At 35.8% G+C, this 23,785-nt stretch overlaps 3 protein-coding genes across 6 annotated transcripts; all 3 read left to right on the forward strand.

Annotated features, from left to right (window-relative positions):
- Nucleotides 1–4,889: 4,889 nt before the first annotated feature.
- LOC125479667 lies at nt 4,890–6,251 on the forward strand. The gene has a single exon (XM_048589346.1). It carries the CDS (start codon nt 5,324–5,326, stop codon nt 5,891–5,893), a length of 570 nt encoding a protein of 189 aa, XP_048445303.1. The 5' UTR covers nt 4,890–5,323; the 3' UTR covers nt 5,894–6,251.
- A 3,991-nt stretch (nt 6,252–10,242) lies between these two features.
- On the forward strand, nt 10,243–10,734 carry LOC103957128. The gene has a single exon (XM_018649818.2). The coding sequence runs from the start codon at nt 10,243–10,245 to the stop codon at nt 10,732–10,734; it is 492 nt and encodes a 163-aa protein (XP_018505334.2).
- An 8,736-nt stretch (nt 10,735–19,470) lies between these two features.
- LOC125475957 (leucine-rich repeat receptor-like serine/threonine-protein kinase SKM1) lies at nt 19,471–23,232 on the forward strand. 4 transcript variants are annotated; one of them, XM_048581457.1, is made up of 3 exons: nt 19,471–19,561; nt 19,735–22,347; nt 22,609–23,231. In XM_048581457.1, the coding sequence occupies exons 2-3, from the start codon at nt 19,770–19,772 to the stop codon at nt 22,971–22,973; spliced, it is 2,943 nt and encodes a 980-aa protein (XP_048437414.1). In that variant the 5' UTR covers nt 19,471–19,561; nt 19,735–19,769; the 3' UTR covers nt 22,974–23,231. The 4 variants fall into 4 exon arrangements, with proteins under 4 accessions (XP_048437414.1, XP_048437419.1, XP_048437413.1 ...); XM_048581462.1 differs by having other exon boundaries at nt 19,475–19,561; nt 19,746–22,263; nt 22,609–23,232; XM_048581456.1 differs by having other exon boundaries at nt 19,475–19,561; nt 19,746–22,347.
- The last annotated feature ends 553 nt before the right edge of the window (nt 23,233–23,785 follow it).

A 23,785-nucleotide genomic window follows, 5' to 3' on the forward strand; every position in this document is an offset into this window, starting at 1 on the left:
TCCCAATTTCAAAACCATCGAAGCAACATACCTCCAAACCACATCTGCACCATGATCCCCAATACGGCAGCCGCACCAACACCCAGCTAGGCTCCACCCCATCCAACCTTCGCAGCACTACCATAGCCTCAAAACTGCCCACCTCCATGGGTTTACCCATCTTCCTTCGCTGTACACAATCTCTTTCGTTGCCGAAATTGGATCGATATCATACACTGTCATGAGACAAAGGGAAAGGGGAGGAGTTGAAGAGAAGGTAGCAGTCATCGATGCCACCGTGAGGGAGGCGTGTGGGAGGCGTGTGGTTGTGCACTTGTCGTGGTTATAATAGTGAGAATGGGGTGGGGGTTTTCTGATTTTTTTTTTCTTTTCTTTTTCTACTATTTTAGTTTTTAATGAAAAAAAATCTAATGCTTACGTGACAAAATACAATTGGTTATTGTTTAGGTCCTTACGATCATTCTCTAAAAGGATATAATTGTCAATGGAATTTTCACATTTAAGTAGGGTGGGGAAATAAGAAAATAGGATGGGTTTAACACTCCTCTAATTAAAAGAGATTAAGCTGCCATGTTGAGCCAGCTAGTCAAGCTCTTTGAAGTAAATTGCCAGCGAAAGAGAGGAGAATTATTTTACCACAGGGACCTAGCTACAAGCTAGGTATGTATGGGATGGGTGTCACCATACCGGATTTGGATCCTCTCCTGAGCCCAAGGAGAGGATCCTCCTGACCAAAGGACTTGGATCGTTGGATGAAAATTCAACGGTTATAATTATTATAACTTTAAAGTGACATCTTGTTTGTAGTCATTAGATTTTCATCCAACGACCCAAGTTATTTGGTTAGGAGGATCCTCTCTTTGGGCTCAGGAGAGGATCCAAGTCCCACCATACCAAAAACTCTCGTACAAATGATTATATTAAAAAATGAAAATTAACGAAAAATTAAAAAAAAACTTGAAAAATGATAAATAAATGTGTAGTAAATGGTATCAGGGAAATGTAAAAATGTGATTTTTCATTAAAAGTGAACAGTACATGAAGCGTTTCGTTAAAACTTCCTATTAAAAATTTTGGTATTAAAAAATTTATTACCATTACCAAACCATATTAAATTTAAAATTTAGCCCAAATCTGATTTTTATTCATTTTTTAGATTAACTGGATTTTACAATTTACACCTCAAGGTATGAGCGTCAATTGCAAATTGAATCACGAGGTTTTAATTTTTACATTTTACACCACGTGGTTTATGAATTGCACAATTTAATTTTTCTATAAACTTCATTGTCTAATTTGACATTACTTGCTAATATACATAGACTTAGTCCACATTTAAAGCACTCTTTTAATCTTTTTATAAAATTGACAATCAATATATCTTAAAATATGGATGTAATATATGTCGCATTAGGATCTAGTGTTTGTTAAATGATGAAATTAGCAAAAAAAAATAAATTAAACTAATGCATTTCAGAAACCACGTATTTTACTTACGAATTTGAACGAATTCGAGTTTGGAGCCTTATCTGCTTCATTTCACAGCTACACAGCTAAATAATAATCAAATCGGGATTTTTATAGCAGATCCCTTTGACTTTACACCTTTGCTTACTTGTCAACACCATCTCCCATACATACACCATCGGAAGATTCAGAACGATTTTTCAAAGCTTGAAAAAGGACCAAGTCGGTCCAATCTTTATTATTTTACTTTCATTGTTTTAATTTCTAACATTGTGAGATAGATATGCTAAAATTACGAAGGGTTAGTACTAGATACACCAACATATTGAGCTCACCCCGTCATTATATATTTTTGATAGTTTTATACAAACGATAAAATAATATACATTAAATTACAAGAGAGAATTATAATATGGGATACCAAATACAATGATAAATGTTCTTAACTAATTAAGCTACAAATCACTTGCTTTTAGATGATTATTTGATTAGTAGATTCACTTCATAATTTAATCAATCATATATATTTTTAAGTATAAAACTTAATTATTCCAATAAATAAATGATTTCTAAATTGATAACTAGCATAATCATGTCTACATGTCTAAATTGAATCACGGGTTCTCACTTATAATAATAAACTAGTATATGCCCACACATAAAGTGTGTGTGAAATTTTTTATTTTTGTTTAAAAATTTGAAGGAGAGAGGAAAAGAGTGAGAGAGAAGGTGGAAGTGGGGAGAAAGGGAGAGAGGGAGAGAGTTATAATGTTTTTTAAATTTTTAAAAAATTAGAGATGTTAAAATCACCTGTAGGTGATGCTTAAACAAAAAAAGAAAAACAAAATTTTATTTTGTGAAATTATGTTATTACCCTTAACATTTTCATGGTGATAGAAAACTAAATAGTCTTGTCACCCTCTTTTGGTTAACGAAGAAGGTTTTATTAATATGTAGTTTAGGAAACCAAAAGAAAGTTCTATTAATATGTAGGTGATGTTTAAACAAAAAAAAGCAAAATTTTATTTTTGTGAAATTACGTTATTACCCTTAACTTTTTCGTGGTGATAGAAAACTAAATAGTTTTTTCACTCTCTTTTGGTTAACGAAGATGATTCTATTAATATGTAGTTTAGGAAATCAAAAGAAAATTCTATTAATATGTAGTTTCGATATGTTTAGTTAGCTTTTGGGGACAGTTCAATTGGTGCGTGGTGGATATTGAGTTAGGATTAGGGTTAGGTCACCAAACTAAACCTAGCCGTTGGCTCCGATGCTTCTGCTTTATGAAAGCAAATTTTCAAGGCCATGAAAGGACGCAAAACCTGTTATGTGGTGGCAACATGAATTTTTTGGCTTCTTTACCCTAAAAAGTCTTTGAAGATGATGTTTTTGGTGCATGTAGTTTTCAATTGCGACAATTTTACAGAGAGGAAAGAAATAAGTGCAAGAAGAAAAAAAGCATGTTGATTGATCGGTGGTTTGGGTTGGGGGATAACATTTTTGTCCGAAATAAATATGGGGGATTTGGCGCTATACTTCTTTGGGAAGTTGGATATTCAATTTTGCTTTTGAAAAAAAAGCACTTATCAGTCAATTGGGGTCCAGAAAAGCTAAAAACCAAAGCTCAGAAAGTCAGTTCTTTGTATGTTCATTTGGAATAGCTATGGATGTAACCCGGGAAAAATTGCAAACCCTATACGACTCTTGATTTTGATTGAATCCGACGTGCCCAATTTATTTATTTATTTTTAAATTTTACTATTATTAGTGGTATCAAAACATGGTGAGAGATTCATTGTATGAATGATAAGTGAGAAAAATGAGAGATTCCTTATTACCTCTTAATGATTTCATATTAAGCTTGATCAAAATTATATGATTAGTAAGGTATGCGATAACGTTAGGTTGGATGTGCTTTTATATTTTATTTTATCTATATTATAATTTTTTATTTAAAAAATTCAAGAGTTTTTAAAAGCACCGCCAACAAAAAAAACACTCTTTATTATCTAAAAACACTTTTAGCCCCTAAAAGCACGGCCAAAATTCCTTAAACAAAAGATTACAAATTAATTATGCATTTTTATAATGGTGAAATTAATAAAAGTGAGCATTATTGTTTCTAAAGATTGTTTTTGAAGCTGAGCTGGGTGAAAAGGGCCTCAGCCACAAATGAGTATCCACATTGTCATAATCAGGCTATGTAGGCCTTCTCAAAGTTGAGGTAGCCCATAGGCCTAGTGAAGTTCAGCTTTTCCAATTGTAAACTAACTTTCGTAATTGGTCAAAAAGCCCAAGCCCGTCTCTTTGTGTTTTTTACTGATCCAAAATTAGTACTTCTCTTTCGAATGTTGGAATATCTCTCTCCTGTAAATTAAAAATGATGAAGAAGGTCTTGCCTTTATAATTCCAAAACTATTAATATTTGAAAACGAGTATGGTCGAGGAATTCAAACCCTAAAAATAAGAAATTGGATCGAATCTCTGTTGGAATATCTCTCGCCTGTAAATTAAAAATGATGAAGAAGGTTTTGCCTTTACAATTCCAAAATTATTAATATTTGAAAACGCGTATAATCGAGGAATTCAAACCCTAAAAATAAGAAATAGAATTGAATATTTGTTTTTGTCCTACTACGTTCTACGTAACAATAAATGAACAAATAACACGTTGGTTAAAGAATCCACCAAATAATAAAGATTTGGTAACATGCCGACTAAAAAGTGTCATTCCCCCTTTTTTTGGTGTAATTTTCATATAAATGAAGTTCCTGTGTTGCCTTCACAAAGTTGATCAAGAGGTCGCTTCACACCAAAAAAAAAAAAAAAAAAAGTTAAAAAGTGATCCAACTTCCTGCTTTTCCTTTTAGGGCTTCGATCATCTGCCCTGCCCATCCCTGACCTTTTCTATCCTTTTTTATTTCTGTGATCACGGTTAAATCACGTCAACATTTTATATTAATTTTTTATAGAAATAATAAAACAAAAAACAATGAAAATATAAAATATGGACGTGGCTTAACCGTGACCACATAATATAAGAAGGGATGAAAATGGTATGGGATGGGAAGTGCAGACAATCCAAGTCCTTCCTTTTAACTAAATATCCCAATAATGCCGTTGTTTTCTTTCTTCCCAACAAAGGAAATACTGACAGCTCGATCAACAAGTGCTTTTCTTCTTCACACCTTCGAATACATGTGAGAATCTGATGTGACCACAATTTTGTCATGATCTCTCAACTTTTCACATGCATGGTTGGTTTTGTTTCTCGTGAAGATACAGCTCTTTAGGTCAAACCCTAGTTTTTGAATTCCTATATTTTTTACAGTAAGAAATAAAGAAAATTAATAATGCCTCAATTTGCAGAAACAATTTGTTAATTTCACAACGAAACCCTACGATGAGTCTATGAATACTTTTTTTTTTTGCACCATTTTTCTCACCATATGCTGATTTCCAGGCTTCCAGTTCCAGTATATAATTCAAAAGTAAATAACAATAAGAACTCACCACATAAAGGTTTCTAACTGAACTGCATAATACTGCATTTAAGCCAAAACAACCAAAGCAGAGTCCTTCATATCAGAAAAAGCAGAAAAGACCTATTAGCTTTCAACACTTCATGAAAAATCTTGCTTATTCAGGAGCCTTCTCTCTCTCTCTCTCTCTCTCTCTCTCTCTCTCTCTCTCTCTCTCTCTCTCTCTCACATGTACTCATAGTCCACATACAATTTCTCTCATCCTCTGCAGGAAAACAGAAAGCAATATAAATTACAAATAGAACCTACAAGTCCATAAATCTTCACACTCAAAATTTTAAAGTTCTAAGAACCTCAACAAGTTCATCATCATGCCACCAAACAGAGAAAACCAGATGGGTTCATACTCTAAGGCCAACACTGTCCACAAGCCACCAATACTCTCAATGGGAAGTCTCCAAAGAACCATATCTGACATCTCAGCTCAACTAAGCAGCAGCAGCAGCAAAGAAGCCCTTGATGATGACATTCATCTTCCAACTATATCCGAGGTTGAGGATGCCAAGTGTGAGTGCTGTGGCATGTCTGAGGAGTGCACGAATGAGTACATAGATCGCGTGCGCAGCCAGTTTTCGGGGAAGTTAATTTGCGGGTTGTGTGCTGAGGCTGTGAAGGAAGAGATGGACAAGAATGGAGGTAAACGAGAAGAGGCTGTAAATGAGCATATGAGTGCTTGTGAAAAGTTCAATAGGCTTGGTAGGGCATACCCCGTTTTGTACCAAGCTGAGGCCATCAAAGAGATCTTCAAAAAGAGTTCAACAGTTAGGGCAAAATCCATAAGTCCTAGAGATAAGAGTGTTCGAAAGGGTAACGGGGGTATTGCAAGGAGCTCCAGTTGTATTCCCGCAATCAACCGAGAAGAACTCAGCCCTAAATCTTAAACTCTAATTAAACTCTAAATTGTAAACCTTTGTTATTTGAAAGGACTTTTTTAGTTTTTTTCTCTATGTAACACAACAAGTATCCATCATAGTTAGCGTCGAAGGGGGTACTTTCCATTTGCAATAAATGTAACAATCTAATGCTAATCTTACTTTGATCGATTAGTTTTTTATTACACAGATATTACAATTTCAATCTACATTAAGGGAAGGAAGATGATTTGAACAAGAGACTCAGTCGGTTAAACAATTCAACACTTGCTAATGTTGTTGATTAGTTAGCCCTGGCACATAAATAAAGTTTATGCCAAATTTCTATTCCTTTCTTTATACATGTACTGGGTCGTATAAGATGAGCCTAGCTATGAAGGAATATATAAACGCCTTGTATAAAATTGAGCTTAGGGGTGAATTTTTTAGCATATTATTGTACTATACTGATTTTGTATCAATTGGATCAGGATCCTCTTCTGAGCAAAGGGTGACCTGACCAAGCTCATCGGGCCATTGAAATTTTATTCAAATGCTACAATTATTATAACTTTTAGAGGGACCCCCTGTTTGTAGCCGTTGGATAAAATTTCAACGGTCCAATGGGCTTGGTCAGGAAGACCCTCACCCTTTACTCAGGGGAGGATCCTGATCCGTATCAATCAGCAATAGTATGATAATTGTACAGAATCAATCATAAATGTGAATGGTATCCAAAAATGTTTTGCTAGAGTTAAACAGTAATTTTAACATAAAAAAAAAAAACCAACTGGCACACTAAGGGAAGAACTCATTTTACCTTCTTATACGTTGCCTCGAGGTATTTTCTTATAATCATTTTAATCTAGTAAATTTGGATTAATAAGTAATAAATGTTTGACAAAGAATAAATAAAGAGGTTGCTGCCATATAATTGAAATTGAACTAAATATGTTTTCAGATTTTGGCCAAAATAAAATGGCCTATTATTAAAGTGGTATCGTTACTACATTACTATACCAACTGAACTATTTAGTATTACTGAAAATTTGACACGACAATGATAATAGATTTTGAAATATCAAAAATTTGGTTTGGAGGATTGGTACGGTACCAAATCCAGCCACAATCTCGTTTGTCTTTTGGTGGAAAATACTGTCTCGTTTACTTGAGCATATAAGTCATGGCAACTTTGACCTTTTTAAATATGTAACCAATATTTCATTTTGGGTAAACAATAATTTGTTATAGTATTGGAGTATGAGATTTAAGGGGTTGATAGGAATAATGTTATTTATACCATATTTTTATATCATATTTCTATAACATCTTAGGTGGCATCTGATGTGAACAGCCACATTATTTGAAAAATTTGCAAAACCCAAGGAAAAGAAGGAGAAAAACTTTTCGTATACCACGATCATCATTTAATTAATTAATTTTTCTTAATTATTAATTTACTAAATAATAAACTAAATTTAAAAATATAATTAATTCAAATGATGTGACAGTTCACATCGTATAAAAATGTGGTATAAAAATATGGTTTGAATAACATTACTCGAGTTTTTAGAGAAAAAAAAAAAATCTATTTGTGAACTGTGATTCGTCCTAAAACTGCCCCAGGTCAGTCGTGATGAAGCCCAGTTGTGATCAAGTCCCGTCATCAACGGTAAAGGGAAACGTTTGAAAGCAAATTTACATGTCATAACCTTTATGTAATTTGGAGTGAATAAATTAAAAAAGAAAAAGAAAAAAAGAAAAGGAGTTAATCGTACCACGATTCAATGTCAAATATGTGATGTAAACTCTACGTTTGTTGAAGATTAATCATGGGAATGTTGAATTTTATCTCATTAGTTAAACGTTTATCGAATATGTCTCATATGCTATATCATATATCATTACTCATTAAAGGTATGCTTATGTAACCGTAATCAAAATAAAAAAGAGAAATTGAATTTCGATTTTAAAATATTCTTGTGTTTATCAAATAATAAAGAATAAAAAAATAATGAGATCCATGTAAATTTTGGAATTGAATTCCTTATTTGGAGGAATTCAACTCCCTAGACATAGGTGGAAATCTAATTCCGAGGATGCGTAGAATCTGGAATGGAACCTTTTGTCAATTATACCCTCACTTGAATTTTTAAACTCCAAGTTTACCCTCCATTACCCGAACAAACCTACACCACGCCTGCCCAGCGCCACTCCTACCTCTCCCTGACCACCGCGGCCACCCTTATCATTCCTACACAGGCCCAGCGCCGCAGCCACCAATTCATGATGTAAAATATGTAATTGTTTGTTCTCATTCAAGGCGATGGCCTGGATTTTTTTTTTCTTTCTAAGGAAAACTAACGAAAAGTCTAAATTTTTTTTAGTTTTAATAAAAAATGATAAATAAAGGTGTAGTGAATAGTATCAGGGAAATGTAAAAATGTGATTTTTCGTTGAAAGTGAATAGTACTGTGAGTGTTTCGTTAAAACTCATTCTTTCTATACTTTATCTTATTTGTTTATTTATTTATTTAAATATATATATATATATATATATATATATATATAATTAGGTCTACGTTTATGTTGTTTTGGAAATTAAAATTTAGTAACTAGCCCATAAATGAATTTCTTTAGGGCATGGGCAGCTTGGTAATTAAACTAGTTTTAATACCGATTCAAGAGTGTTTGGTAAACAACCTGTACAGAATCAACATTATTTCCATTCTGATTCCAGACAATTTAGTAAACAACTTTTATATGAATCTGATTCTGATTCCTCCTCAATTCAATTCCCTCTATTTTGATTACGGATTAGTAAACATGCCCCAAAAGTGCAACCATTGTGTACCATAACAAACTAAAGCTCACAACCACAAACATGTTGGTAAGAAAGGGTAATGCTAGGGAGCCTATGCTTTTAAACTAAGTTTATAAACTAAATAATGTGTCACCAATACGAAATAAACACGTTAATCAACACTTAAGTAATAATCTAACCATTAACATCCACATTATTTATTTTACAAAATTTAGTTTAGAAATTTATTCTCTCTAACATTATCAGTAGGAAATTATGATGGTGGCATGGTGTGTTGTTTACTTTTTAAATTGTCCATTCCAATAACCCCCCGCAACTAAAGATTTTATCAAGCATTAATCTTTTTCCACCGATGGGCCATTCTTCACGTCTTTGTTATCTAGCTAGATAGTTTTGTTGGCAGTGTAAGATGGAGGGGGACCGTCCTATGGTTTATCATCCACGGTTTTTGCATGCATTTTCCTCTTCTTTTTGGTTTATCTACCCGTGCACTTGGTCATTTTAAAAGACCTAATCACTTCTTTTATGGGTTTATAAGAGACGTATATAAATTTCAGCATGAGTGTGAAATAATTGCGTAATGTTATTAATTTAAGTATTATAATATGAATAGACGATAATATTAAAATTTATAGTCCTACGTATAGCATATATTAACAAATAAATACAAAATTATCATATAACTTAATTGCTTATCACGTACCAGTGTGACACGTGATCACACAAATACATATTCATATAACAAGTTTTGGTCGATGCACAGTACGAAAATAAACCATTTAAAACCCAAATTAACTAGCTCCATAAAGACCACGTACAAACTTATGGAATTCTCAAAGATGTGCATGGTTCTTCAATTCCTCGCGAGTGGAAACTTGACTACAAGCAATTAATTACAGTACACATATAATATCAGCTAAGCTTATGATTGTACTTTACATGTATGCATGCAAGAACCCCGGCCGCCGACTGAACAACGTGCAACACGAGCCCTAGGTAGCCAATTAACTAGTGGTGCATGTTGCACTTATAAATTAATACTTTGATAACAATGCGTGCAATTTGCACAACATTGGCATGAAAAAGCAACACTTATATGTAGAATGCATAGATATTTTGGTCTGTAAAGTGGCCTTTCAGCATGCAACTGACGAAAACTTCTCGAAGCTTATGTATATCCACATTAACTTTAAAATATATTACATTATCGCATTCAACCTTTGAAACGACTGTCAATACACAAGAAAACCCAACCCACACACCCTCGTTTCGTATAAATACCCAAGTGATATGTTCCGATCTTGTACTTCAGTTCAACATAGCCAACTATTACTTCTCTCAACAAATATATGATCATATCATCAAGTCTCTGAGCAGTTGACATGGTAATGTTGTCTTTAACTATACTCATACAATATATTGCTTGCTTTTAACTTTTTACATCAAGGGTGATGTTATTCAGACACACAAAATTGATACGTTTGTTGAACACATGGTTTATTATATCATTGAGCTAATCTCTCTCTTTCATGTCCATGCATGCGTTCGCGTAAACATGCATGCATACATACAGTCGCAGACCGAGCAAAGGCTTCGAAAGGCATTCTCCGATGTTTCAGTTGAAATAAGCAAGTATAAGAAGGAACTGGAATTTAGTAGCAACGATTTTATGCTTGCTACAATTGATGAAGTGAAGCAGGCAGAGTGTGAATGCTGTGGGCTGAAGGAGGAGTGCACACAAGGCTATATCAACGAAGTTGAGGGCTCCTTTTCAGGTAAATGGGTTTGTGGGCTCTGTTCAGTGGCTGTCAAAGATAATATGACGGGGGCTCCAAATGGCACTCCCATGCAAGAAGTCGTGAGCTCGCACAGGGACTTTTGCCAGAAGTACAAGAGCACTAGGCTCAACCCTAAGCTCTCATTGACCTCTGCCCTGAGGGACATAGCAAAAAGAAGCTCTGAGAGTAGAAATCCGAACAACAGCATGCCAATGCTTGGTCGAAGAAACAGCTGCGGTCCAAGAATTGATTTCAAGCAATATATGTAACTATTGGTATGATGAGTACACTACTTGGTCGGACTTCAATATATATATACACGCACGCGCGCACACACACACACATACATATATTTGTTTTATAATCGTTAGTATTCAATCCATCTATTTCAATTTATTTGGTCTGAGAAAGAGCAAATTCAGAGAGATGAGAAATCGATCAAGAGGCTGTAAAATGTAACTGAACTGCTTCAAGTTTTCATTCATTGACAAAGGGAGCAGAATGTGGAGTAGTTGAGCTGTTTAACGCAACAGGCTTACCTATGACAAATCAGCCGCATCAACTACTAACCCAATCAATAAAACACAAATTGAACCAATAGCTAAACCTAACTCAATTACATAAATGGACTCCTTTTATTGTCAATTGATTTCATGGTGTATATATAGAACTCAACTTCATCTATGATATTATAGCAAGTTAGTCTATGTATGAACACCCAACAATCACATTAATGATTATGTGTTTAGTTTGAATATTGCCACACATAAAATAGCGTATAAGACCATCTCCAATGGTCGGGCTAAATGCTAAATATTTTAGCCCGGAAAATTTAGCTTTTAGCCCAGAAACAACTTTTCTACTCCAACCATTTCGGTCTAAAATTTTAGCCCGGGATTATTAAAGAATGAAATTAGGCTATTTTTTTTCTTAAATTAAATTTAAAAAAAAAAAATAAATACGTAGATTGTCGTAAATTAATTTTATAAACATTTGAATCTAAAAAAATTTAAATTCCGATAAATATTGAAAAATCACTAAATTTTACATCAAAGTGGGGAATAATAAGACATAAATTATTGGATAATTAATAAGACATAAATTATAATTCACAAACCACAATTAATAAACTTAATTAATAAAGCACATAATTAATAAAGCACATAATTCATACACTACATAAACTTAACAATCATATCCACCATCTTCACTTGGTGATGGACTTCGTTGAAACGTTGGGATATAGGGTTCAGAAGATTCATCATCTTGAAACATACTCCTTGAGGCAGACTTTCGCATAATTTCCTTTTGCTTACCACGTAAGAACTTCTTCCTCTCTGGAGTGTATTTGCTGAGGTCCTTCATCATGAATTCAATTTCAAACCTATTTTCCTCCCTATCCGAGATTTCCTTCATTTGCAAACGCATTCGGGCCGCTTCTTCTTGGCGAGCGCTATGAGTTTCGTTCAATTTTGCCATTCCGGTATCAAAGTGTCCACTCATCAGATCTTGGGACTTCCCTTTTCTCTTTGCTTCCTTTTGCTTATCTCTTCCTGGGGGCCTTGCAAAAGAAGGAGATGAGGTCATTTCATCGATACCTTCATCAACACCTTCATCTCCGGCATTTGTTTGTGCAGCTTCACGTTGAAATAATCTTCCCCATTGTTGGTCCGCATCGGTTCCCCACCTCGGACAATCCTTGAGGATGTTCCAAGCATGTTGCAACTTAAAAACTTGATTTTTTGGTGTTACTCTTGTCTTGTAAATTTCCATTGCTTTGTCACCCTATGCAAAAAATACATAAAAATAATTAGTTGCAACATAATATTATGTACATGACAAATAAAATATCAAGAACAAAACTCACAATTTCTATGGCGCTCCTCCCACTAGCCATGCCAACCACGGCTCTCTCCAAGCTTCCCTTCCATAAAGTGCATGCTTTGTTGATAGTCTTCCACCGATCATAAACACCACCACCATCCCGCCTGCTACCATTGCAGTTTTCTTGAAATTTTGCAATGATTTTATCCCACAAAACCTTCTTATTTTGATTAGTGCCAACTGCACCATCTTCGCTAACAGAAACCCATGCCAAGCACAGAGCAACATCTTCCTCACAAGTCCAATTACGACCTCTAATATGCTCTCTTGCCATGTTGAACAATTTGGAAATGGAAAGAAATGGTAGAAAGATAAATTGGAAGAATTGTAAGAGAAATTTGAGTTTTGTGTGGATGTTTGAACAAATACATAGGTATTTATAGAGTTTTTGAGTGAATTTTGAATTAAATAATTTTTTTTAATTATTTTAACCGTTAGATTTAAATTTGGACCGTTAGATCTTTTTTTTTACCGTTAGATTTGATTATATTTGATCTCAGCCGTTGGATTCATTGTATTTTAAAATAACATATTTTAAAAAATCAAATTTGAATCTGGACCGTTGGATCAACCAACGGTCCTTGAAACGCAACCGTTGGATTGAAAAACTAGCCGTTGGAGTTCATCTGGGTGGCCGACAACCCGCTGACAGCGGGGCCCACCCTGTCGGAGACGGAATGCAAGCGCTCCGCGTGGGGCGCGTTCGCGAGTGAGCGGGCCGAGACTGGCCTTTGGGCCAGCGAGTCCAGTCGCGCGGGGGGGGAAATCTGGGGGGTATTTGGCCCAACTTTAATATTTGGCATTTAGCCCAATGTTTTAGCATGGGTTGGAGATGGTTTGGGGGGGAAATTTGGCATTTAGCCCATTGTTGGAGATGGTCTAAGAGTACAAAGTATTCTCCGGCAACAGGAATAAAAATGCAAATCCAAGCAACAATCTTAGCCCAAAGTAGTAATGGGCTGAAGCCTGAGCTGTCCAAACTCCAAGTATCATCGTCGTCTTTAACTTGGCAGCCATAAATTAGGATGCGCCGTTCAGGACAAAAAATAAAAGTGAAGGGAAAGAAGGAAAAACAAAGATCAATTATTCAAGTTAAAACATATGGGGTACACGTTGGCCCGTTGAGTGCGATAATTACAAAAATGGTCCCATGTAAATCAAACTATATATAAAAAGCCCTGTACATTTTGACCTAAATATATACGATCTCTACCCAGTCATAGTTCATAGTTCATAGTTGGCGCAAAATCTCATATAGCTCGTGAGTTTCACACGTGCAATCCCATCCAACTTTAGGTTTTCAAAGCTTGAATACATCATGGAACACAATTATTTAAAACAGAAAAGAAAACAAAAAAACATAATTGCATGTTGCATGTGAAATCTAGACTTTTTAGTCTTATAGCTTTGCCTCACGATCTCCCAATTGAAACTTGGCGGGTCCATAATGCGACAATACGACATTATGCTAAAGCACTCGTCAGATTTTTGTTCAATTCCTTTGCAGTGCAACATATTATGTTTAAAAAAAAAAACAAAAACTGCCGAATTGGAATCAAGTTAAAATTTGAAAGCTTACAAAAATAACTTTTAGATGAAAAAAAAAAGTACAAATGATTATCAAAGACACGAAACAAATTCAATCAATTTTTTTATACATACAATGAATCAATCATTAATTGAGTGTCAAACACATTGCAATTATAATACGTTATCATCCAACCTATTTGGTGCATATTAGACAGTAGCTATTTTTTTTTTTCTTTTTCGTGTGGCTCAATTTGGCTAAATTAATGGCTCTATAACCCTTGTGATGTGAGTCAAAATGGTAGTGGACCCTTCCGCCCGACATTTGCAGTCCATAATACATTGGAAATCTATTGTTTCACAAAGAAAGAACACACAGCAAAGTGCAAACTAAAGCTGTTAATAATAGTCATTAAATTAAACGAAGCAAAGTAAATATAATTAAATTTCCGTCTAAGTGAATGAACTAAGTCACTAATTCGGAACATGAAGCCCTACAAATTTCAAACAGATTATTGAAGGGTAAATGGGTCGGCTCCACGTCATGCATACATCTCACTGATCAATTTAATACTTCTACCATTCCTAATAAAGAAGAAAGTACTCCATATTGAAATCTTTTTAGATTATGATAAGTTTCAATCATGATGTTTGTCTGTTGTAGTAATGTTACATTGGGAGAAATAAGGACTTTCCTAAGTAGGAAGGAGAGAAGCATTATCTTCAAAAAGAAAAAGGAAAGATAAATGTTAAAAGGACTCTTTCAAAAGTGGGACTCATTATGGATTCTCTACCACCCCATGTTTTTGGTACAATATTTTCTAACGTTAGCACGAAAAGTAACATTAAACTGTGAGGTAATAAAGAGTCCAAAGAAATTCTCACTTTTGAGAGAATCCCCTTTAGCATTTCTAAAAAAATATATATATAGTGATTATAAAACCTAGTTTTGGACTTAATGCTCTTTACAGCATATCGGCCTGATTGAACTTTTCAATATTAGTACCCTCAAAGAGGATTTTGAACTGAATCCATAATCAAAGCTAGCCTTCATGCAGGTGTGTGAAGACATTTTTGAATCACGGCGTGCTCTACGTAATTTACACATTTTAAATGTATTTATATGCGTAAATTAATAAAAGGAAAATCAAATATTTGAAGTAAATGGATAATCTTAGATCATGCTAGAAAGAACCGCTCATAAACCAATTAAAGCAGTTAAATCCACATAATAAAATTGGTCTCTTTTGAATTTATATTAAGAATAGAGAAAATAATATTTAATAAACAAATGATTGAATCACATTATTACTAGCCCATTGTGAGGCTAAGCCTACCCCCACCCTCACCCCTTTAGTGTAGATAATATCGTTTGTTCAAAAAAAAAATCATTTGACAACTAATTTAATCATATTATTATCCGCGTGCGAAAGACATTTTTATAACCGGCATTATCCACCTCTTAAGATGTTTTGAACGTGTTTAAAAATAGAGAAAATAATATTTAATAAAAAACTGATTGAATCACATTATTGCTAGCCTATTGTGAGGTACTAATTATTAAAAAAAAACTGTACAAAAGAAACTAATTATTAAAAATATATATATATATTAAAATGACAAAAATACCCATGCCACATTTGATGCATCATTTTGAATTGTTTTGAAGTTTCTTGTTTGAGGAGCATTTTTTTAATTATTTTTTGTCAAACTTGTGACACCAAAAACACTATTCATTAGGCTATTCGCTTTATATATAAAGATATCCACATGGTTACATCAAACTCCAAGGATGCATTTGTTTTACTGGACTATTTTAGACTGGATTAGCTTTAGAGACTAAGCTGAATTGGCTTAGATTAGACTAAGGTGGACTGATTTAGTGAAATGTTTGGTACAATGTCAGACTAAATTATGGACTTTTTTTTTTTTTGCCATTTTTAGTTCACTTTTGCCTTAAAAATTAAATAAAAATTAATAATAAAGGGGGCAATACCATCCAAGTCTAGAGTTGACTGGATTTGAACCACATTTTCTTTCCCTTTTTTTTTTTACTCTACCTCGTTTCTCTTGTCCATGATTTTCTCTCTGTTAAATTGAAATTTCTAGCCTCAAATCTTGCATCAATTTCTTAATTTTCTTCTTCGATTAAGCACTGGGAGATGGGGTCAGTTCCTGGTTTGGAGGTCTAAGCCCTCCGATTTACAAAATCCCCAAATCAAATAAAAAAAATCTCAGCCCTCTCAATTCCGAAGACCTAAGCCTCCTGAGAACTTCTCCGATTTTCAAAAAGCCAACCTCTCGATTCGCTTCTCGGAGGTGACTCCAGCGATGGTAGCTTTGCCAGAACCTCCACTAACATGCCGATATTTCTACGTGCGGGCTCAAGAATTCAAGTTGAATCAACAACTCTCAAATTGAAAAGCTGTGCAAATTGAACTGACCTCGAAATTAAAAAGCTTCGCATATGATATGTGAGGAAGAGCGGAAAGAAGATGCCACCAAACTCTGTAGACAACACAAGCAAGGCCGTTGGAGTTATTGAGAAGGTTGATTTCTGGAACAAGTTAGTCGGAATTGCCGACGATGCAGATAAATTAGTAATTTGAGCAGAAAGCAGCAACTCTGATGCTTAAACTGCATAGAAAGTGGGAGAAAGCGGAGAAGACAAAGTGAAGACCGTTTCTTGTTAGTACCGCTTAATACCAAGGATCTACTCGGGATTAGATAACACCCTTTAGTGAGGTGCAGAGGGACTACCAGTTGAGGTGAGTCTCATTTAAGTTAATACTTTGTCGCTCCAAACGCGGGACCATAGTCCTAGCTAATCTTGTCCTTCCTAAGGAGGTCTAACAAACGGGCCCCAAGAGTCCAAGTAATGGATATATATGAGAGGAAATTAATTAAGTAAATAGTTAAATTAATCTAGAGCCTGTTGATTGCGTATATCTTATTGCTATACAACGTCTTTTCAATTTCCACTTCATATTGGTGCAAATAAAGAAGAGTTAGAAGCAAATGTTCTTTCTCTGCTTGTCACTCCGTGGCTGCCGAGCGCACTTACCATTTTTGCCTACTGAACAGGTGTTTGTGTTAAACGGTCATACAAACTAGAAGTAGTATATTTTTGTATTCCCTATTCCTAATGGCCTTTTCATATGAGAGACGTAGTGAAAGAAACACGACTGCATAGTGTTTCAGAAGACGGAGGTTATAAGGGTTCGATCCAACCAATATAAAACGAAAAGCTCGATCACCTAGGGTTACAAAATTAGGATAAGAAGATAGTTGGAAAATAAGACACGTGGATGAATACAATTTGTCAACTCGTAATGTACATGTACCTAATCCATTTCTCTTTGGTTGCTATCAACTTTTTTAATACTCGGACCTTTTTATTTTTACCGTCTTCTTTTCATCCTGCCGTGTAATGTTAGAAAATAGACAAGTCGAATTATCATGCGACATTGTTACATTGCAGAATGAGAATGAAAAGTGAAAAAAAGGAAAAGAATGTTGCTAATATTTCTGATAATGGTGAGCATGGGGATAAAACTAGAGAAAGAAAGAAAGAGAAGGAAGCGAAGCTGGCAAGTGTAGAACCCTAGAAAATGGAGGTGAGCAAAGCATGCCGGTTATGACAAAGACCAGACATTGTATATTCCTTCAAGAAAGAGACTTTGAGTTCCTCCCTCTCCTCATTGTAGAGACTAGAGAGAGAGAGAGAGAGAGAGAGGCAATAGAGAAGAAGGAAAGTGTGCGCACGAGCACTGCCACTAAGTGTATGTAACGTAAAAGCACCCCCCCCCCCCAACAAAAAAAAAACTTCACTTGTAACTCCTTGTATATGTTTGTACCATCCTCTTTTGCTATTCTCTCTAAAAGTTTCCTTTCTCTCATTTTTTTTTCCTCTCTCTGCTCATTAGAACGAGAGAATCCTACATAATAATAAAAAAGCCATAGAGTGCAAGCAAAAAGGGTATAAGAATATTGCTTTTTTTGGGGGGGGGGGGGGGGGGGTGGTGGTTGTAGCAGTTTCATCATGATCAACTTTAACTTGTGAGAATGTGAAGGTAAAAGAGTTATACATTGTTAAAAGGAGAAACCTTGCGAGAGCTTATAAGAGGTTAGACTCTTTCCCATATTGCTAATTGGTTTTATGGTGGAACCTCAAATTTCTTCATGGTACCGAAGCAGCTTGGCTCATGTGTCTCATGTGTGAAGCACAACGGCTACATGTGCACCACCTCACCAGAGGAGGGCGTGAGAATGTGAGGGTAAAGTCCTACATTGGTGAGGGATCAAATCATGAACCTCTTATAAAAGGTTGAGTTACTCTCCATATTATCAATTGGTTTTATGGTGAAACCTCAACTTTCTTCATAACTAGCTATACCTACCAAGTTACCCTTGCTTATGCGCTATAATTACCTTAAAAATACCAAGTTTCATTTGTTCTATAAATTGTATACACACACACATACACACTAAAGTGAGATTGAAGAATAATTTTGACTTATTAATTTGTCATAATTTTGTCTGACAAAGTAGTCATTTAGATACAAACCAATCAATGACCACACATGTAGGTGTAGATATTGCAACAATGATTAGTGAAACTCCAACCAAGCTGTTGCATGGGTTTGAACAATTATTGTTCTTAGGTTGCAAACAAGATACTTGCTTTAGTGATGATGAGATCTGAATGGATGTACCGTTGTCAAATTTTAAAATTTTGAAATGATACTTTATATCTGCACATTTGTGTTTACTTTTGTCATTTAATTCTCTTTACTTTCATTTTGAATGCCAAAAATAAATGACGGTATGCATAGGGAGAAAAGTTGTGTGAAAATCTTTTCTTCCAAACAAATCTTGGAATTATACTCCCAAATTTACTCTTAATTACGATTCTTGATCTTCAATTTTGATTTAGACTATGAAAAGTTATTCTACAACACACCATGTTGCCTTTGCGATTATTACTAGCACCTATCTCTCCTCTAAAGCCTGAGTTTGTAAGTGAGTGTTCCTCTATCAATTAGGTTAATTTTAAGGAAAACTAATGAAATGACTTAAAAATTTTGAGTTTTAGTGATAAGGATAAAATAAAGGGTAAAATGAATAGTACCAGGATTGACTTTTTAAAGTAAAAATATGATTTTTCGTTAAAATGAACAGTACCTGAAACTTTTCGTTAAAATTCCCTTAATCTTATTCATCATTAATCTTGTTATGGAAGCTCTCTTCTTAATTTGTAAAACCTCTTTAAAAGTTCAAAGAAAAAAATAAGTAACAGAGGTAAAGGCATATCTTCATGCATAAAAAAGTTTGGAAGGTCTTCAACGGTTACAAATCCATGCCGCTCAGTCAAAAGAGCTTTTTAGTAACCCGACAAAATCAGTGTCTTTTTTCCATCATCTGTCCCTGTTTCCTTTCGACCCTCGGTGTTCAAACCATCATTTCTAAAGAAAGTCAAGGTTCCCAATCGTAATTATCTCAAACTTCCTTGCCCACTTTCCTCACCTTTTAATCCCTCTAATCTATTTAAACAGTCCAATCTCCCACTCTCCCTCACTAAACTCTCTTCGCCAAATAGTTTCAATTCCAACCAATCCTTTCAGCTTTCTCTTCCAATCCACACATTTCTTCATCATCTTCATACAGAAACCCTAATACTAATAGGTACGTCGTAGACATTTTACCAGAGATTTATTTATTTATTTTTATATTCCTTCAATTTTGTTTCCCTCAGATGATAATGATAATCTAATTCTGTGTTGTTTAATTTCGAATGAAAACACTTACATTAGCAGTGATGATATGACCTTAAATAATACTATTCTCTCTAATGTCAGTGCTGTTTTAGGTGGATATTAATAAATTTGAGCTGATGATGATCAAGATGGAAAAGAGACAATATCATCAAACACGTCTCATATGGTGCATGCTCGTGTTCTTATTCTTCTTCTCAATTCGTACTTGTGCTTTGGATGGTAGTGAGGAACGTCAGCTTCTCTTATCCTTCAAAGCTTCTGTCAACGACCCTTCACACTACCTCTCAAACTGGAACACTTCAGCCAACACTTTATGCAATTGGCATGGCATCACATGCAACGACAATAACAACATCAAAGCCATTGAGCTCACCGGAAGAAACATCTCCGGCAAGTTATCATCCTCCATCTTCCACTTGTCCCACATCGAAACCATCGACCTCTCCAACAATCAGCTATCCGGCCAACTCCCCAAAGACATGTTCATCAGCGGGTCCAATTCGCTTCGCCGTCTCAATTTCAGCAACAACATCTTAACCAGCACACTTCCACAAGGCTCACTCACAACCCTTGAGGTACTAGATTTGTCCAACAACATGATTTCAGGCATAATCCCAAACGACGTCGGATTGCTTTCTACCTTGAAGTTTCTTGACCTTGGAGGAAATATGTTGGTGGGAACCATCCCTAGCTCCATATCAAACATGTCTAGCTTGGAGTACTTGACTTTGGCATCAAACCAACTTGTTGGAAAAATTCCAACACAATTAGGCCAAATGAAGAACTTGAAGTGGATCTACTTGGGCTACAACAATCTCTCCGGCAATATACCTGAACAAATTGGTAGCCTTTTTCTGTTAAATCATCTCAATCTTGTTTACAACAACCTCACCGGAGAAATCCCAATCACAATCAGCAACCTCACTAATCTTCGGTACCTTTTCCTCTACGGAAACAAACTCACAGGTCCAGTTCCACAATCCTTATTCAGTCTGGAGAAACTCGTTTCTCTCGACCTTAGTGACAATTTTCTTTCAGGAGAGATTCCCGAATGTGTTTTCAACCTCCAAAACGTGGAAATCCTCCATCTTTTTTCAAACAACTTCACGGGAAAAATTCCCAAAGCTCTGGCTTCTCTGCCAAGGCTTCAAGTTCTTCAGTTATGGTCAAACAAGTTCTCGGGCCAAATCCCAAAACGTCTCGGAAATCAAAACAGCCTCACTGTCTTAGACCTTTCCTCAAACAACCTTACTGGGAAAATACCCGATACGCTATGCGACTCGGGCCGGCTTTTTAAGCTCATCCTCTTCTCGAATTCACTCGAAGGCGCAATCCCGCGAAGCTTGTCTTCTTGCAGGAGCTTGAGCAGAGTCAGACTCCAGAACAACCGGCTTTCAGGTGAATTATCGGCAGAGTTCACCAAACTCCCACTTGTCTATTTCCTGGATATCTCGGGCAACAATCTCTCTGGAAGAATCGACGACAGAAAGTGGGACATGCCATCTCTTCAAATGCTGAATATGGCGAGAAATCGATTTTTTGGGAAGTTACCGGAAACTTTCGGGAGCCAAAAACTGGAGAACTTGGACTTGTCCGAAAATTGGTTCTCAGGAAGTATCTTGCCGAGTTTCGGGAACTTTCCGGAGCTAATGCAATTGAAGCTTTCTCACAATGAGCTCTCTGGTCCAATCCCTCAACAATTGTCTTCATGCAAAAAACTCGTTAGCCTCGACCTCAGCCACAACCGCCTCACCGGCACGATTCCCACTAGCCTCTCTGATATGCTGGTTCTTGGGGACCTAGATTTGTCCGAAAACCAAATATCGGGCGAGGTTCCGCGGAATTTGGGCGCTAAAGTATCGCTTGTTCAAGTCAACATTTCCCACAACAAACTCCACGGCATATTGCCGCCCACAGCAGTGTTTCTTGCCATAGATGCCAGCGCAGTGGACGGCAACAACCTCTGTGGTGGCAGTGACACTATGAGTGCTCTACCGCCGTGTAAGAGCGTTAAGAGAAACCCTACTTGGTGGTTTATTGTCACGTGTTTTCTTGTTGCATTATTGGCTTTTGGAGTTGCCAGTTATTTGTTTGTGCTATTGAGGAGGAGAAAGGAATTGGAAGTTAAATCGGTGGAGATCAAAGAAAGGATTTGGGAGCTGCATTTTTTCGAATCAAAGGTTTCAAGATCAGTTACGATTCATGACATTTTATCGGCAGCCAAAGAAGGTAATATCATTGCCAAGGGTGAGACTGGAATTTCATACAAGGGAGAATCGGTTTCCAACGGAATGCAATTCGTGGTAAAAGAGGATTCTGTGAAATCACTTCCACCAAGCTTTTGGTCGCAGATGGTTGAACTTGGGAAGCTTAGGCACCCCAATGTGATCAAACTGATCGGAATATGTCATTCCGAAGACGATGCGTATGTGCTTTTTGAGTATTGTGAAGGGAAAGTGTTGACTCATGTTATGAGGGATTTGAGTTGGGATCAGCGCCGGAAAATTGCCGTTGGGATTGCGAAAGCTCTACGTTTCTTGCATTGTTGTTGCTCGCCGAGCCTTGTAGCTGGTTGTATGTCACCAGAGAAAGTGATTGTAGACGCAAAAGGTGAGCCTCATATTCGATTGAGTCTCTCCGCACAAGTTCGGACGGACTCCAAGGGATTCATTGCTTCTGCATACATTGCTCCGGGTACGTACGTACTTGACTGATATATATATATGCACACACACATGACAGTATCTGATTTGTTATGAAAGAATAATTAACGTTTAGAATATCTGAATATATATATATATATATGCCATTATCTGATTTGTTATGAACGAATAATTAACGTTTAGAATATCTGAACTTTAAACAAATAAAACACGGTCGCATCTTCTTTGTGCATGCAAACAATTTATGAGTCTAGAAATGCTGTATACTAAATTTTAAAGCTTCATTTTGTAGATGCTAAAGAAAGCAAAGTCATTACAGAGAAGAGTGACATATATGGGTTTGGGCTCGTCTTGATCGAATTGCTGACCGGAAAAGGCCCCACCGACACTGAATTTGGCGCGCACCAGAGCGTCGTCGAATGGGCACGGTACTGCTACTCAGACTGCCATCTTGATGTCTGGACCGACTCGATGATCAGAGAACACGTGTCGAGCAATCAGAACGAGATTGTGGAAACCATGAACCTAGCTCTTCACTGCACTGCTGGTGACCCCACGGCTAGACCATGCGCGAATGAACTATATAAAACCTTAGACTCTATTCCGAGGACAAGTCGTTCTTGTGTTGCTGGCCTAAATGTTTCTTCACCTTTTTGATTTCTCCCTCTAAGGATTTTTGTTCCTGTTTTCAGCTTCTTTTAACTTAATTCTTTTTTCACTTAATTTTTTCTTGGGTTTCTTATAACGTAATGTACGTGTTAATGAATTAATTACCACCTTTTGTTGTATTTTGTAACATAAGGTGTTAATTAATTTTTAGTATTATAACTCAAATGTTTAATGGTATGTTTGACATGATGTTAAAGGGGAGGCTGAAATGCTCCTGTGAAATTTTCCGGTCCACATAAGGCAGATTGTCGTGGTGAAGTCACCAAATAGTACCCTTTAAAAAAAGAGAGGATAGATAGCTCTTAAATCTTTCAGTATGTTATTTCTTCAACATGCTTATTGGCTTCTACTTGAAGCTTTGTTCAACTTAATATCTTATATGTAAACGATATAGATCAGATGGCGAAATGGATCAAAGATCAAATTGAAAGGCTTAAATCTGACAACAAGATCCAAACATTGCAGATTTAGACTTCAGTGTCTGATTTAGGTCCGTGATATTCCGTCTTGAAGAGAACAATAAAACAAACAAGACCTAGACCTAGCCTTGCCGTATAGGCATTTTGGTGGTTTACTAGCTCAAAACGAGATTTTAAGATTTTAAAGTATTTTCGGTATACCTTGCTATATGTTTAATTTGTTTCCTATTAGTACTCCAAGAAAGTCTAAGGATAACATACATTATATAAACAACTTTTAGGGTGCTAGGGTTTGTTATCTTTCATATTATCAATTAATAAACATTGAGATTTTCTTTATATATTTGTGGATTCCAGTTTATTTGTTCTTTAAGGTTATCG

This window comes from the organism of the source record quoted next, unplaced genomic scaffold (assembly GCF_019419815.1).
Source record: "Pyrus x bretschneideri cultivar Hongxiangsu unplaced genomic scaffold, Pyrus_bretschneideri_v1 Contig1, whole genome shotgun sequence".
NCBI lineage: Eukaryota > Viridiplantae > Streptophyta > Magnoliopsida > Rosales > Rosaceae > Pyrus > Pyrus x bretschneideri.

Coding starts and splice junctions, on each gene's coding strand:
- LOC125479667 (XM_048589346.1), top strand. CDS start 5,324: ATGCCACCAAACAGAGAAAACCAGATGGGTTCATACTCTAAGGCCAAC.
- LOC125475957 (XM_048581457.1), top strand. CDS start 19,770: ATGATGATCAAGATGGAAAAGAGACAATATCATCAAACACGTCTCATA. Junction 22,348..22,608: donor TTCTGCATACATTGCTCCGG/GTACGTACGTAC, acceptor TTCATTTTGTAG/ATGCTAAAGAAAGCAAAGTC.
- LOC103957128 (XM_018649818.2), top strand. CDS start 10,243: ATGCATGCATACATACAGTCGCAGACCGAGCAAAGGCTTCGAAAGGCA.